Here is a 16,974-nt window from a genome sequence, read left to right as displayed (position 1 = left end):
GAGTATGTGTATATATGCTCGTATGTGTGTAGTTACACGTGTATATATCAGGATTCCAAGGGAAGTGGTGGAATCACCATCCCTGGAAGTGTTCACAAACCGTGTAGATGAGGCCCTTAGTGACAGGGTTTAGTGGTGGACTTGGCAGTGCTGGGATAATGGTTAGACTTGGTGATCTTAAAGGTCTTTTCCAACTTAGATGATCATAGAATCACAGAACTGTTTGCGTTGGAAGGGATCTTAAAGCTCATCCAGTTCCAACCCTTGCCACGGGCAGGGACACCTTCCACTAGACCAGGTTGCTCCAAGTCCTGTCCAACCTGGCCTTGAACACTGCCAGGGATGGGGCAGCCACAGCTTCTCTGTGCGACATGTTGTATGTATGTATATACATGTATATGTGTGTGTGTATGCTGTGTGTTACATGTGTGGACATAAGCATATTTGTGTGTGTATGTGACAACCCTCATGGGAGGTGCACGTTAACCATGGTGCCCTGGTTTCCCCTCCCCAGAGCTGGAGGGAACAGACAGGACGGCGGCAGAGAAGGCCACTGGGCAGTGGGAGAGATGGCGACGGGCGCGGATGTGCGGGACATCCTGGAGCTGGGTGGTGTGGAGTCGGAGAACACGGGCACCATCAACAAAAAAGATATCATCAACTCAGATAAGGTAAACTGCGAGGCGCTAAGGGCCTGCTGCTTGTTTTCTCGGCACTGACTGACCGTGCATGTGGTGTCTGGGGCAGATATTGGAAAAAATATGGAATAAAGCATGTTCTTACCAGAGCCTGTTTAATTTCAGGCTTCCTAGGCATATCTGGAAATGCCTGGAGGGCCAGATTCCTGGTGTTTTTAGTTAACTGCACTGTGGCATTTGGGGCAGTATTAAAGCTGAAGCTGTGCAAGTGGTGTCCTGGTGAGCTGAGCCTGTCCCCAGGACATTTTCAGCTGTCTTGAAAATTCCCATTTTGTGGAGTGAGAAGTGTGTTTACTGTCTAGCCCACAAACAGATGGAAATAACATGACACAGCCCTGTTTTAGAAGGAAAAAAACTTGACTGACTTGATTCAATAGTAAATGTCCTCAAACCGTGGGAGCAGTCCTTCTGCAGGGAAGGTGTGTGGCTGGGGTTTGGGAGAACTGGGATGTGTTGCCTGTGGGAATGTGTGCAAGTTAGTAAGCTCTGTTAAGGATTTATGACTTCATGTGCTGTGTTCTGTGTGGTAATGCACCACGGTATGTTGTTGCCTTCTGTATTTTAAATTTGAGCAAAGTCTTGGCTTGCAAGGTGTCAGTTAATGAGTAGTTATGAGAGTGGAGGTGCTTGAAAATGAGTCGGGGGAGATGAAATCCCCAGGAACTCTGGTACAGAGATGGTCTGATTTGTATTTGTTTGGGGAAAACCCCAAAGCAAAACAAAATGCCACTCCATCCCTGAAAGTACTTCCTGACTGTCTTTGCCTCTGCTGAAATGTTTGTCTCTGAAGAGAAGTAGTGATTTCATGACTCTCTTGCTGGGGTTAGGACATGTAGTATATAATTGGTGTAATGGAAACCTGATCAGTTTCATTAATTTAGAGGCTGAAATGTTAAAATTACCAGTTATCAGCTGAGTTGGTGAACAGTGTGTCTAGTGAGTGTCTGGGTTCAGCCTGTGATGTGTCACTGAGTGCTTGGAGTTGTAAGTTCTTTGATTTAGATGTGTTTGTCTGTTAGCTAGCAGAGAGCGGGAGAAGTACTGATGGCTGGCTCTCTCTCTTTTGGAGCAGCGAGTAAGAGGGACTTCTCCCCAGATTTACTGTAATGGAAAGAGAGAGGAAGGGGAGGTGCAGTGAGAGGTTTCAGGAGGAGTGCAGGAGGCCACTTGCGGCTGTGGGTGAAACATTCTGAATTTCTGTGAAGCACAGAAACTAAATCAAACCAAAGGTATAAGCCATTATCGCGTGGGGAGAGCAAAATTGCTAATAACAGTGCAGCACTTGCTCAGGAAATAGATCTGTTCTCAATTAGAAACAAAACAGATTGATGTCTTTAAATCACAAGAGAAACATGAAGTACTTCCCAGTCCATTAGTGACTGAGAATGTTAAAAAAAAATTACTGGGCATAAAAACATTTAAATCAGCAGGACCAAGTAATTTGTTCTCAACTCCTAAAAGAGCTGTCTGAGCTGATCTCTGGCCTGCTGATATTAACTTCTAATAAATCTGGGAACTTTGGGGGAATTCCAGAAGCCTGTGTTCAAACAGGCTGTGTGGTGACCCATGTGTAACTGCCTCTGTTGGCCTTACATCGCTCCTGGGCAGTGATGGACATGCTGGGAGAAAGGTGTTTGATTAGGAGTGAAAAGGTGCCAATACAGTAAGTGTCTGTCATGAAGTTTTATGGAAAGTGGTTGTAGTCTAAGCTGATAGATTATTATTTTTTTAATAGGATTTTGAATTTGCCTGTTAAAGGATTGAATACAATTTATGATGCAGTGTTGGTTTTCCTATTACAAAATAGTCTGATTTAAAAGTTGGTAGTGATGTGATAAACAAGTACTTAAAAGTGGTGGTATGGCTAGTAGTTACAAAGATGGTACAGTTTGACCAAATGCTCTGGACTACTCAGTAAACTCATCCCACGTATATCAAGTGTACGTTGTTAATGTGGCTGCTACTGTATTTACCTGACTCCAAGCCCATTTACTTTATAAACTTATATATGTGATATCAGGTGGACTATGTCTTAGAAACTATTAGTTCTGACAAGGTTTTAGGGGCCAGACTGAGTTTTCTCCACTGAGTTTCTTCATACTAGGAATTATGTAAAAAAACTTGAAAAAAAAAAAAATCTTTGCTGCATAAATGGGAGAGTAGTGGTGGGGATGGGGTTTTACTTTTGTAGGTGATACTGGTAGTTTGGACATGGGGCTACTGCAAGGGTTTGATCACAACTGGGAAAAACTGAAGTTGCTGCAGAACAAAGTGACCAAAAACCTAGAAGAAGGTGGGAAGACATTTCTTAGTATCTTCTGTAAAAGGTAGAAAATCACTTAATTAAATGCATGTCTTCCTAGTAGCTGTGTTTTGGCTTTAGTCTGAGAATAATGTTGATAATGCACCAATGTTTTAGTTGCTATGTAATGCTTACCCTAAGTCAAGGACTTTTCAGTTTCTCATGCTCCCAAGTGAGGAGGGGCACAAGGAGCTGGGAGGGAGCAGAGACAGGACATCTGAACTGAACTAGCCAAAGGGGTATTCCATACCCTGGAATGTCATGCTTAATACAGAAACTGGGGGGAATTGACCAGGAGGGGCTGTTCACTGCTCATGGATGGGCTTGGACATCAGTCAGCAGGTGGTGAGAAATTGTATTGTGCATCACTTTGGTTTTGGCTTTAGTTTTTTTTTACTCTCTCTCTCTCTTTTTTTTACTGTTAATAGTATTCTATTATACTTTAATTATTAAACTGTTCTTATCTCAACCCACTATTTTTACTTTTTTTCTTGATTCTTTTCCCCATCTAACTCTGTGTGTGTGTGTGTGTGTGAGTGAGTGAGTGGCTGTGTGGTACTTATTTGCCAGCTGGGGTTAAACCACGGCAATGCATTAATACCTTCATGTGAGTATAGTGCTTACCTAGTAGAAAAACCCTTAGTGCACTAGCCCCTGAAAACTACAGCCAGATGTTCAACTTGGAATTGAAGTGTGTGTTATCAGCAACAACAAGCGTCTGAGTACTGTTGAGTGCTATCGCTGAAAATGGGTGTGTTTTGACTGTCAGTGTCTTCCACCAGGAAGAAATTCAAGGTGTCTAAAACCACATAAAAGTGAAAACCATCACAGGACACCACGTTATGTAGTTTAATGTTCCCTCAGGGATTGCTACTTCTGAATCTAAAATGCAATTCTTTTGTTTCAGAAAAAATCCAAGAAATCTTCAGAGACATTGACGTTTAAGAGGCCAGAAGGAATGCACAGAGAAGTTTATGCACTCCTCTACTCTGACAAAAAGTAAGAGCTTATGGTCATCTGGGTAGGTTGTGGTGTAGCCTGGACTTTTGGTAGCAGGGCAGCATCTTATTGAAACCATAGGCAGTCTTGCTTCCCACATCGATTCACCTTTGTGCTTGGCCCATGCCTGTGCCCTTCTCTCTTAGTCATGAACAGTGCCTGTCTTCTCTCTTCTAAATGTGAGGGGTTTGCTCTGTGTAGATGAATTGGGTATAGGCACAATAGTCTAGAGCAGACAAGGCAGTATTCTTACCCTTCTGTGTCTAGTTCTCTTTTATTTGCAAGTGGGAATAGCACCTGCTTTTATTTCTGTAGAAAGAATTCTGTAGTCTGTATTTAGCTTGTTATGGATTGAACCCTTGCCTTAGAGGTCTCTTGCATAGTTTGATGGTTCTGTCAAAATCCATCCAGGCAGTGTATTCTGTCCTCTGATCCTGGAAGCATTGCAGTCTGGGAAGTGCACAACCTGAATAAAGCTTAAACTCAGTTTTTCCCGCCCTAAACACTGTGGTGGCAGATCCCACTGAGTCCAAAATCTCTTTGGGTTTATTGTGGGCTGCTGCTCGCTTTTTGTCAGCCACTGCTTTTCTCCACCGCAGGGATGCGCCTCCACTGCTGCCAAGTGATACAACTCAGGGTTATCGAACAGTCAAAGCAAAACTGGGATCCAAGAAAGTCCGGCCTTGGAAGTGGATGCCTTTCACCAATCCAGCAAGAAAAGATGGAGCAATGTTCTACCACTGGAGGAGAGCAGCAGAGGAAGGGAAAGACTACCCTTTTGCCAGGTTCAATAAGGTAAGTGGGAGCACTTTCAAACAAAAGCATATAAATAGCAGCTGGAAAATACCCTTTTGTCAGCTTCTTGAGTGTCCAGACAGGAAGTTGGTTCTTTCAATAAGTGGAGGCTGAGTTAGATTTGGCAATTTAAATTGCAGCATGGCCTTACAGCCATGTGACCACAGACTATGATGTCTCCAAATCATTCAAGCTAGGAGGGCTCAGTATGTGGTCAGAGCTTGCTGTGTTTCAGGTGCTCCTTACCAAGTCTTGTTATTGATTTGGTAAGGAAGCACTCTGCCATCTAATTTTGTTCCTAACCACCATCCTTCCCCTGATTACAGGCTCTGGGTGGTAAAAGATACTCTATTCTGAAACACACGTTAAAGTCATAAGTCTTGTTATTTTGCCCAGTGTGAAAAAAATCGCTAGAGCTTTGTGGCATAAAAGCTGGCTTGCAGCCTCTTGGCCAGATTCCAGCACAGATGCTGAATTACGTTGTGTTCCCTCTGCAATTGCTCCTGTGGTATCAGTGTGGTGCAGTACCCTGTTCTTTGCATCTTACATTAAATTGTCACAATGTGTTGTTGTAATCTCCCACTGTCTTTTGTCCCAGATGTATCTGCTTTGAGTGGCTGGGGCTTTCATGTGTATGCACAAAGAAAACTACATCAAGATTTATACTTCAAAGTCAGGGCCTCCAAATTTAGGAAGGAGCAGAGTTAGGGTGCCTTCATAACATCATTTAATCCCCTTCATGGTGGATATCTGAAGGGGAAAAAAAAAGTGTGTGCTAACATGATTTCCACAAAAGCTCTACTTGCATATACGACATTTAAAGTTTGTAACCCACAGAGCATCAGTTCTGTCAAAGCGTGGCTTCCTGCAGAGTTAAGTGGTTGATTAACCTTGTGTGTTAGAAGACTTAAGCTCTGACTGATGCTTTTCCTCTTGCTGGGATGTCAGTAAGAGCCTCGTGTCGTATCTCTTCTCTAGGGTGTCTATGGTAGAAGTCTGAAGCATGACTCAGCCAAGGCATCTGCCTGGCTGTCTAAGGGAAACTTTGGGGGTGTAATTGTCTCTAGGACTCTACTGCTGTAACTGCTTTTGGCTGAGTTCAGCTGAGTTTATCAGAGGGAGCCACACATGGGTTGTAATTACATGATTCTCGTTTCCTTAACTTTATCATGTACTGCGAATTGACAGACAGAAGAGCCTTCAGCAAGTCTGCAACCTGTAGATTAGTGGTACAGACTTCTGGCATCTGCACATGCCCAATCGTGTAATATTAGGAGCAAGTCGTTATGCTTGTGGATCTGTGGTTAAGAGGGAAGACGGCACTGATGAGGAGTTCTGCAGATATTTGCTATGTCAGAGGAATTTTGTTTACTTTTCCAAACTCTTCTGTGGGTTCCTTCTCGTATACTTGATACTTCTGCCCAAATTTTTACTCCCCTTGGCATAAGCCATTTCCCTGTGTAGTCCATCGTACTGGTCCCTCAAGCTCAGTTCCTTTGCCTTTCCTCTGTGCTTCGTCTCCAAACCAAATCCTTCCTATTCATTGTGAGATCCAAAATGTAAACTTAGGTTTCACAGTGTATACTGAGCCTTGATCCAGGGTGTGAAATAGGAGTATAAAAGCAGCTTCATTGGTGCCAGAGCAAAGGCCCCTCTCAGCTGATATTCTATTTCTGGCTACCATTAGGAAAGGCTTAGAGAAAGAGTATGAGAATGGGGAAAATACAGAACATTTTTTCCTAGCTTCTGGTGGTCACTGGTTTAAGGATTTCTTAACTTGGAATTTGTGTTTAATAATTCTTGCTGGGTTCTGAGCAGAAAGCTGCTCTGTGAATACCCCATGGTAACGAATTCTTCAGGTTAACTTTGTATGATGTGCAGAGGTGTTGCTTCTGTTCGTTTTAAACTGCTGCCGTGAGGTTTCATTTGGTGCCTCTGAGATCTTGTGACATGACGTAGTAAATTGTCCTTGCTGTGCACTGTGTTTTGTGTAAGGTGGCATACACCTGCCCTTCTGTGCCCTGTCTCACCTTGTTCTCAAATATTCTTTCTTTTGAAACAGGTGGGCTGGGAGTGAGTGTTTTACTTAGGGCTGCGTAGGGGGTTTGTACGTTGGCCGTGTTTCTCTTTATTTCCCTGATCATTTTTACTATTCAGCTTGTCTTTTCAGCACTGCAGGGCATTGTGCTGGTGCTTTCTCAGAACTGTCTCATGGCTCCAGGAGTTTTCCTGAGCAGTTTCAGCTAATTTAATGCTCATCATTGTGTGAGTTTATAGTGTGAAATGTAGGACTGAGAAGGGTTTTCTGAGCCATTGAATCTTCCTCTTGGCTCTTTCACATGCTGCACCATCCAGTCCCTTTCATAAACTGATCAAGTTCCTTTTGAAAAGCACTTGGATTTTCTTGCCCCTCTGCTTCCTTGGGAAGCTGTTCCAGACTGTCTCTGCTCCATTTCTTATTTCTAGGTTAAATTTTACATGTTAAATTGGCATTTCCTTGCAAACCAATTTCTTTGTCCTTGTATCAGTTGTTCTTTTCTTCCTGTGGGTATTCCTTTCATTCCCTGTAGCATACTTGAAGCCTGCAGTCATATTCCCCTTTAGGCTTCCTTTGCCAGGCTCCTTTCTCTTCCAGTCGGCTGTGGGAAGACAAGCTCACCATTCCATTACTCATCCTTGTTGCTCTGAAATGGGTACTTGTTCCCATTTCAGTTCATTTTTCCGCAACAGGGGTTGGTGGAGTTGTAGTTGTCATTCCTACCAAGGTCTTGCGCAACTGAAACCTTGCCAGTTTCTGCTGGAAATCCCTTTCTGGGAGTCATACTTGCATTTTCATGGCTGCAGTGCATTTGAACTTACAGTCATCTCGTGTTTGGCGCAAGCTTTCCATCTGACGAGTTCCCACATTCTCAATTCTCGTGACTGGGGCTGAGGAAGTGTCTTGGAAGTGTCTGCTCTTGTGCCATTCTCTTCTCTGATCAGGCACCTGCCACCTTCCCTTCCATCCACTGCAGGAGGTCCTGCTGGCTCTTTTCATATGTGTATGCTACTCTAGAAAATAATTCTATTTGTCATGATGTACTTAGGACATCCTTACAGTGTCTAGTCAGGCTTTTCTCCTGGTGGAAGGGGTACTGGAAGGTTGAGGTGCAGAACCTCCCCAGGAGATACGCTTCACCTTTAAGCTTCTGTGCCTAAGTGAAGGAAGAAAGGCAGTAAACTTAAGAAGGTTGTTATTGGAGGCTCAGAAATGCTCCTCTGAGCTGTATGGAGTTCATGAGGAGGACTTTTCTCATGTAGGTCTCGGGGGCATAGTGTTATTGACACGTGGTGCTCACATGCGCACAATGCTTTCTGGTGGAGGCAGGATCTCCTCAGGCTGAGCACAGTTCCTCTGCGGGAGTGGTGGGAGGGTGAAAGGCAGGAAAGCACAGGCTTGGTGGTACTTTTGCTTTACCATGTGCTAGGACTTCCCCTAATGCAGTAAGTATTTTTATTGTTGCTTTAGTACTCATGACTTTTGTTCTGGATAGAGTCCTGCAGAGCAATTCCAGGGTTGGGACAGTGGTGTGGGTTTTGCCTTTTAGACACCTGGGACACTTGAGAGTTGAACTTTCGTTTGGTGCTGTGGCTCTGCTGGAGAAAGGGTGGATGAGGAAGGGAGGGACAAAGTTGTTTGCCAAGTTTATGGCCCTCAGCTGTACAGCACCCAGCCTTTCAGATTGTCTTGGTGCTGTCTGCACCAAACATGAAAGAAATTGTTTGTGTATCAAAGCAGAAGGTGTGGTAAAGGCTAGGGACTACTGCTCCTTGCCTTTCCTGTTCTTCCTGTATAAGTAAGCATGTCCCAGACCAAGTAGAGTTGCCTGTCAAAGCAGTTTATGTCAAGGTGTTGGTGCTGCTATATGGGAGGAATGCAGGGAGGCTGGCTGAACCTTGGGTTCACTGTCATGTTAGCCTGATAAGTTTGAAACCTATAGTCAGGATGTGGGTTGCTGACCTCTGCCTGTGTCAGCCACCTGAAATAGGTTTCAGCCTCCCAGGCAGTAGTTCCTGGTAGGCTTCCCAGAGCATTGTTTGTGGCCCTGAGATCGCACATTGCTCCTTATCAAGTCCTGTTCCTGCTCCTCATGTTTCCTACTAGGACCCATTGCTCAGGGTCCTGGCAGCCCTCTGCTGTCAGCACCCTGCTCTTGTTCTTGGTTCAAGTATCTTGGCCCTTATCAGCTGGCAGTGAGAAGAGCTCCAAGAGAGCTACCATGTTTTTCTTTTCTCTGCATAGACAGTGCAGGTACCTGTCTACTCAGAGCAGGAATACCAGATGTATCTCCATGATGATGCGTGGACCAAAGCTGAGACAGACCATCTCTTTGACCTGGCTCGGCGTTTTGATCTGCGCTTTGTGGTGATTCACGACCGCTACGATCACCAGCAGTTCAAGGTGAGTCCCAGGGGCCAAGGTGCTGCTAGCAACCTGCTGCGATGGCACGTGCAGGGCTTGCTGCACTGCAAAGACCAAATTACCTTTTATATCAACTTAATTAGGGGGAAATAATGAATTATTGGCAGCAGGGAATATTGAATTTCCAGCACAGGGCATTGCTGCTTGCTTTGTTTGTAATTAAATCCGCTGTGACTTGTGCTCATTCCCTGTTGTGTTTTATTAGAAAGTTAGAAGGTTTGCCCCTGCCAGGAGAACAACTTATTGTTCCTTGAAGATAAGGCAGCTCTGGAGTTTGTTTAGCTGAGCAGGATAGGTGTCCTGGATTACAGTCTAGGCTCTGGGAGAAGGATCCGCTAATGGTCCCCAGGGATTGGGATTTTTCCTTAGTGCTGTTCCTGACCTGGTACACGTTTCTGTTATCTCTCCTGTGAAGCAAGGACCATCAGTGGTCTGAAGGTCTCATGGTCATAAATCTCCTGTATTTGCTGGTTCCGTGCCTCCTGGTGACATGGGAGAATGATGTGACTCCTACAAAACAGTTCTGAATGTTGGACCTTTTTGTTATCCTGAAATGCTCATGTGAGGAGCCTCTAGCAAAGTGAAATAACAAGAGTTTGTCCAGCTGGGCTGCCAAAACACCTTTGGTGCTTTGAGTGAGGGAACCCAGCTTAGACTCCATGTATCAATGGACAATGAGCTATTGCAGCTGGTACCTTCTTGGTTATGCCTTGAATGGCCATTGTCTGGAGCAGCTCAGAGGAGGCCTCCTGTGTGTTTGTTGCAGTTTCTTATTTGCAGGTTTTCTCACAACTATCTTGCATCCTTTTTTCTGGGAGTGCTTCACTGCTGTGTTGTCTCTAACCCTCAGCTGTACTACTGGACCCTCTGGTGGGTGTTTTTAAAGCAGTAACTGTGAACCCATCACAGTTCATTTGTGCAGTTCACTGAGAAACTCTCCCTTCTGTGTGGTTGTTCCGCTGGGACTGGCTAGGCTCCCAGCTGGTCTTCCTTCCAGATGCTCTCTTTACTCTAACTGATGTCCTTCAGCCTCTGGTCCTCAGCTGGCTATTGCACAAGGTTTTGCTTGGTTCTTTCGTAATATTGTCTTCCTGTGATATCTTCCACAGAAAAGATCAGTGGAGGACTTGAAGGAAAGGTATTATCACATCTGTGCCAAGCTGGCTAATATTCGTGCAGCTCCAGGCACAGACCTGAAAATCCCAGTGTTTGATGCTGGCCATGAGAGGCGAAGGAAGGAACAACTGGAAAGGCTGTACAATAGAACACCAGAGCAGGTAACCTGGGGAAGAGGGCATCACTGCTCAAAAAGTTTTATGTTAAGTTGAATCAGTAGTAAATAGTGTGGGAAAAGGAAAGAAAGAATGGACAAGAAAAGAGCATTTTAAGGGGTACGAAAGGACAATAACTGAGAAATCTGACAGGGGAGAGGGTTATGGTGAGCAGAGTTATGGTCTCTGGTAACTGCCAACACCTTCTCTGTAACACTATATTAGTTCTCTGAATAGAAATAAATTTGAAGATCAATGTCCTTATGAATCCCTGAGTCCCATGGGAGGAGAATTACTTCATTGAGAGTGAAAGTTTTGCCAGAAAGCATCAAAGATTGTAAATCTACATGTTTATTTCTCCTCTTTGTTGAAGCCGTGCAATGGTCCCAGGGTTTAGTGGTTAAGGAACTGTGTGTTCCTCAAAGGCAGGGGGAGAGCATCTTTTTCTATTAGTAAGTCCCTCTTAATGACAAGTTCATATGTGTGACAACTCTGCTTGTCCTTCCCATGTTGACAGGTGTGCTGATAGTAGACATAGCTGCTCTAGATTCTACATACTAGGTCAGGGAAGGAGAGCCAGCTTTTCACAACACTCCATTTGCAACTACAGTATATTTGGGCTTTTTTATCCTTTTATCTGTGCTCTTGGTGTCTTTGTCTGGAGGTGAGATTAATCATTTATGGATGCTGCTAAAGGGTACATCATGGATGTTGTGATACAGTCCCTGCCAGTTTGTAGCTTGACATTGCCATGGGTGCAGGGAAGGCTATGGAGCATAACGTGCTCTGCAAATCCAAGACATTAGGCAGGTGAATTTAGTCATTCCCAGGCTGGCCCAGAGCCGAGCTGTTATCGGTAGATGGCCCCCTTACACTGCTAGGCCTCCTCTGCTGCTCTGATTGCCTTTATGTGCTCTGGCCTGCAGGTGGCAGAAGAAGAATACCTCATCCAGGAGCTCCGCAAAATCGAAACCAGGAAGAAAGAGAGAGAGAAGAGAACTCAAGACCTGCAGAAGCTCATCACAGCTGCTGACACCACCACTGAGCAGAGACGTGCCGAACGCAAGGCTCCCAAGAAGAAGCTGCCACAGAAGAAGGAGACAGAAAAGCCTGTAAACATTTCTTTTTTTTCTTTTAAATTCTTTTTTCCCCCTTTTCCCTGCTTATGCTGGGCAACGTTTTCCTTCAGCAATCCTACTGGGATCAGGCCTTCAGCTCTTTTCGGGGGAGTAGCTGCTGGCTGCCTTCTGGCAGATGCTTTTTGGTTATGCCTTTTGGAAGGCAGATTGGTCTAAGGCAGCCGTTGTCAGAGTCCTCTGGTGTGCACTCTGTCTCTCTCCCATTTGAAAAATGCTGGTTTAAATTCTGTTTCCCCTTCCTGCTCTGAAAAATGGGATGAAATATTGCCAACCATTTATGCTTCATGGCAGGGAGAAGCATCTGTCTCCCTGCTTCTCCAAAGTGTATTCTAGTACTGTTGTGCAGGGTTGTCCCATCAACCCATTATCTTTCACCTGCCTTCTTTTTCTAGTCCATGTTTCCCTTTCCTTCCCTGCTCCTGGGTCTCAAGCAGTGTCTCCCAAGCTCAGTATGTGCCCGTCTCCTGATCCTCAGCTGTGATCAGAGCAGCCCTGCTGGGGGACTCTTGTATTCTGGGAGCTATTACTTCTTATTTCTCCTTGAGCTGAGCTAAAGTCTAAGGAGCCCAGAATACAGGGTTTAATTCACATTTAATATTACCTCAGTTTCCCTTTCTGGAAAGAGGACAGTGTGGACTGAACAAATTCAGCACCTTCAGTAGGAAAGGACTGTTACAAAATCTCAGGTATTTCCAGTGAGTCCCTGGGAATTCCTGTCCCTCTGTGTTTTGTGAACAGAGAGCACTTATGTCATTGTCCTCCAAAAGGGTCTGCGCATACAGGGGAGGGAAACAGTGAATCCTAGACAGTTATTGCTTGATGAAGTGTGCCTAATGGCCACCACTTCCTTAAAGCATTGTTTTGTTTCCCCCCTGCCCCTCAATATAATATCACTGGACACCTTGTGCATTGAATTCCTTTGAGGGTTGATATGGTAGAGCTCAACCATGGCTGGTGTGTATCCCTCTGAATAAAGCAGCTTGTTGGTGATGGTAATGAAGAAAGGGTGCTGATGGAGAATGGGGCTAGAAAGATGCTGAGGATGGCAGGGTGAGGGAACCCAGACCTAAATACTGGCAGGTACCTGTCTGCAGGCATATAGTGGATAGGCACGCCAGGGTGGGCAGAGAAGCAGTTTCTGTTGTTGCACTAGCATCATTTCAACCATGACAGAGTCCATTAGGAGTCAATTACCAACTATAGCCGGGAAATGTTAAGAAAAAAATTGCATTTTAACTAAGAATTTGAATTGAGAGCTGCATCAGCATCATTTCAACAAAGGAAAATCATTTACCAAAGAGTCAATTGAGGTTGAAGCGTTTACAGCATGTACAGGCACGCAAAGCAAAAGAACCCATTTAATTGCTTATGCGCTGAGTGCAGTCAGAGTTGTCTTGGTTAAGCCAACAATGCTGATTTACCCTCACTGCTTGTGTCAGGGTGTTCAGCAACAGGCTGGGGGGCAGAGTTCGGGGAGTCTGAAAGCCAGCATTTATCCAAAGGGAGCAAAGACAATTGGTTTTTGATTGCAGCCGCTTTTGCCTCTAATAATCCAAGCAGGGAGGCTACAATCCTCCCAAAGATCAAAGTGATCCCTAGAAATTCATGAGCCCTGCTGGTAGTTACAGAATACCTTTTCCACCATGGTCATGTCTAGAAGGCTTTTCCTGGAGCTTCTGTTTATTGGACTGACTACAGATAACAAAAAGATCCTTAATGCCTGGCCACGCAGAGCAGTTTGCAAAGTGCCACCTCAAGACCGAGACACAGAGATAGCTGATAGAGATGTGAGAGTCATTGGCAGGGAACTTGAGGAATTGAGTCACTGTCCTTCAGCATCTCTTGTGATCTTGGGGCAGCCCTGGTTGTCTCAGTGCTGTCTGGAATGAAGAAAGAGCCTCTCTGCGGAGAAATGTGGGAGCAGCAAGGCAAACACCATCTCCAAAGAAATTAGGAGATCTGAGGTGACTCTTCCTTTTGGAAAAGTGTGGTTGAGCATATGTTTTGTAGAAACTGTGGCTATTCATAGATTGAATTGTGAGTGTGGCCGACCCATGCAGGGGGCCCCACACCATTCATTGCACAGGCCCCTGCAGGCAGCCTGGTTTAATCATTTAGAAGTTTGCTCACCTTGTGTTTTGCTTGACAGCAAGGATTTTTAAGGAATTTGGTTTATTTTTTTTCTCCATTTTGTTGAAATGCAACTAAATGCTCTCCTCTCTAGCAGCAGCAGCAGCAGCATTAGAAGTTTGCCACCTTGTATTGCTATGCTTAAAATGTGAAGTGGGGAAGAAAGAAAACTGTCTAACAAGTGGACAAATGGTAAAGGTGTATAAACAGCAGGCCTCCCTGGAGAGGTGCAGACCTTACATCCTCATTAGTGGGTCTCTACAGATCAGAGGTTTCTCAGCTCATTCCTTAGAGGACTTTCAGTCAAAAGCTAAGATTTAGGGAAATCCTGGGCTGTTTTGTTCAGTGAAATGGGCCTGAGTTAGATAGGGATGATACTGTGCAAATATGCGTATGTTAGTACAAAGAGTAACATTTAGGGTTTATGCTTGTGTGGATGGGTTTGGGGCCCATGCATTTAAACCAACCAAACAAAAATGCTTGTGCTTTTCAAAGATACCTTGGAGTGTTTTTCTCAGTGAATTGCTTGGGATTTTCCCACTGAATCCCATTGCTTGGGATTTTCCTCTTGCCTCAGCTCTGACATGTGGCCATGGCAGGTGGTTCTCTGTCATAGGAAACACTGTTTCCCCTTCAGATAGTCTCTATATGAAATCTTGTGTTTCCTCCATCAACACATCCTGTTTCTATCTCTTTCAGGCTGTTCCTGAGACTGCTGGCATCAAGTTTCCTGACTTCAAATCTGCAGGTGTCACACTACGAAGCCAGAGGGTAGGCTGTCGTCCTTGTCCCTTGGGACCTCTGTTAATGTTTTCCAGTCTGCCTGTCTGTCTCCTCATCTGTTCTCCTTTTATAGCTAAACAAAATCAAGTTCTTGCCTCTAAAATAAGAAAGGAATTCCATAAATGTGGAGTCTCAGAAACCTGGAATGCAGGCTGTGGGGAAGCCAGCTCATTGCCTTGAAGGGGCACCTGAGCTTGCTGGTGTTTGTTACTGGTGTGCCTGCTCTGTGGTTAGACACCTGACAGACCCAAATGGAACTGTCTAGTCCAAAGAGAGCTCACAGCTAAATGTAATAAGCCTCACAGAGCACGTGTCTTAATAGATGAGAGGTGCTTTTAAGAACTGGATGTTCAGGTTGTGTCTGGGAAAAAAGAGACACATATACACAGTTTTTGCCTTCCTGTTTCCATTATCTTCCAAACATATTTTGAGAAAAAACCTCTTTGTTCATTCTGCTGCACAGATATCCCTGAGAAATAACTTTCTTGTTGTTTCATCAGCAAGATAAATGTGGATGCCTGTCTCTTAGCGACAGGGTTTGGGATACTGAGTATGTTAAACCTGCCTGGCTGGCTGAATGTTTTTAAAGGGTTTTGATAGCAAAATCCTGTTTGCCCAAGTACAAGTGTTTATTTTTTCTATTTTTAAATTTCCCTAGCCAAATAAAATAATCCTTAGTTGCTTTACTGTAGGAAATGTGGAGAAGTAGGTTCCTTGCCCAGCACACTCACTTGGTATAGTAATTTTCTAGGTCACTTTTAAAGACTGTTTTATGGGATGTACTTTTGATGTCAGAATAGTTTCAGATCTTGCTGGGAACGCCCTGGGGCTGTTAATAGGAATGTGTTTGGGATCATGCTGCTTCACCATATGGGTGCATGCACACATTAGAAGCAATATGCCTCAGCAAGGTCCCTCCTGGGAGATCCCTTAGTGTACAGGTGCCACCATTTGCAGCCTACCTGTTTGAGTGAGGGGCTACAGCCTTGAGGAAGTCAGAGGCAAGTGACATGCAAGACTGCAGTGCACGTGTTGAGATTTATGGAGACGTGGCAGATGTGTTCTCCAGCACTAAGATAAATAGAATAATTTATGGAGATTGGATTTTGAAAACTAATAAGTAATGGTTGATCTTTCCTATATTTTTTACCCCCTCTGGAAGAGAAGCTGAGCAATAACCTATCAGTGATGGAACCATCTGGCAAAGCCAGCAGCCTTTTCGTTTGCCAAACAGGCAATTCACATCCTATCCATTTGTGAAAATGGGTGTTACATGCTTTTCGCTGTTCTCTTTAATGCTCACAAAATGCAGGGATAAGCTGAGGCATGGCAATCTGATTCAGCAACTTTCAGGCTGCAGTATCTAAGCTCCTGGGATGACCTAGAGCAACTTTCTATGCTCTGCTTGAAATTTTTAAGGAGATAAATGCTGTTACTAGAAGTACCAGTGGTTTGCGAATTGAAGATGACTGCAAATCAGGGATCCAGGTGAAAAAAAACAACACTTTGTTGCTTGGAAATGTGAAACCTCCCTCCAACCCAGTGAATGAATTCATTTGTGGCTTTTAGCCAGTCACCTGGCTTCCTTATTCAAGTCTTCCCTATTCTTAAAACGGGAGCTAATAGACTTGCTTTCTTCACATGTGGGTGATGGGGAGAATTAATCATATGAGGTCAGTATGGGCTTTTTGAATTCGTAAGAGGTGCTGAAGTGCTAAGTGGTACAGAGTTGGCAATCCATGCTAATCCAAATTATTTTGCTGGTGGATTTATGTGTCAAACCCTCTACACATTAGTGGTGTGGAATTGATATGGGTGGGAGGCGACTAGGACTAAGCAAGGAATTGGGATGCTGTGCTGGAAACTTGCACTCTGGCAGCATCCAGCGTAAGATGTTTTGCCCTGAGCACATTGGAAAATGATTTCTAAAGGCTTGTGAATCCTGCAGTAGGTTCCTTTGCCTGAGGACCTAAAGGGTTCCTCACCTGAAGGCTACTATTGTTCTCCTTTATTTTGTACTTTACTACTGTGCTTTACGCCTTCATAGTTAGGCGAAGTTGGATTTTGCACCAAGATCAGGGACTCAACCTCTGTCATGTGTGAAAAATGTACCATATCATTCCCAGGATAATAGCACTTAACTCTTTGATTAGAGATTATTTTCCCTGAGGATTTACAATTAGGCTGAAAACTTGAGTTAAAATTAATTTATAGAAATGAGTCCTTGAAGAAAAGGACTGTATTCAACTGCATTCTGTATTCTACTTGATTTGTTCCCAGTAGTTTTTATGACAATAGCCCTGGCTTTTCAAATTCTCCCTGTTGTTAAAGCTTACAGAATCTTATGCATAAACTGAATATGAAGATCTCCCCTCCTCCCTCTTCCCTGCCCCCC

At 44.3% G+C, this 16,974-nt stretch overlaps 1 protein-coding gene across 1 annotated transcript in view; it reads left to right on the top strand.

Annotated features, from left to right (window-relative positions):
* Positions 1 to 520: 520 nt before the first annotated feature.
* The window catches only part of DMAP1 (DNA methyltransferase 1 associated protein 1), a 28,231-nt gene continuing 11,777 nt past the window's right edge, over positions 521 to 16,974 (top strand). Inside the window, exons 1-7 of the mRNA XM_010020503.1 lie at positions 521 to 671; positions 3,908 to 3,999; positions 4,599 to 4,794; positions 9,077 to 9,235; positions 10,366 to 10,533; positions 11,454 to 11,639; positions 14,496 to 14,567. Coding sequence (XP_010018805.1) covers positions 570 to 671; positions 3,908 to 3,999; positions 4,599 to 4,794; positions 9,077 to 9,235; positions 10,366 to 10,533; positions 11,454 to 11,639; positions 14,496 to 14,567 — 975 coding nt within the window. The 5' untranslated portion in view covers positions 521 to 569. The remainder of the gene's footprint in view (positions 672 to 3,907; positions 4,000 to 4,598; positions 4,795 to 9,076; positions 9,236 to 10,365; positions 10,534 to 11,453; positions 11,640 to 14,495; positions 14,568 to 16,974) is intronic.

The sequence above is a fragment of the Nestor notabilis genome, unplaced genomic scaffold (assembly GCF_000696875.1).
Source record: "Nestor notabilis isolate BGI_N333 unplaced genomic scaffold, ASM69687v1 scaffold18230, whole genome shotgun sequence".
NCBI classification, from domain to species: Eukaryota; Metazoa; Chordata; class Aves; order Psittaciformes; family Psittacidae; genus Nestor; species Nestor notabilis.
This window is presented reverse-complemented; position numbering and strand designations above follow the sequence as displayed.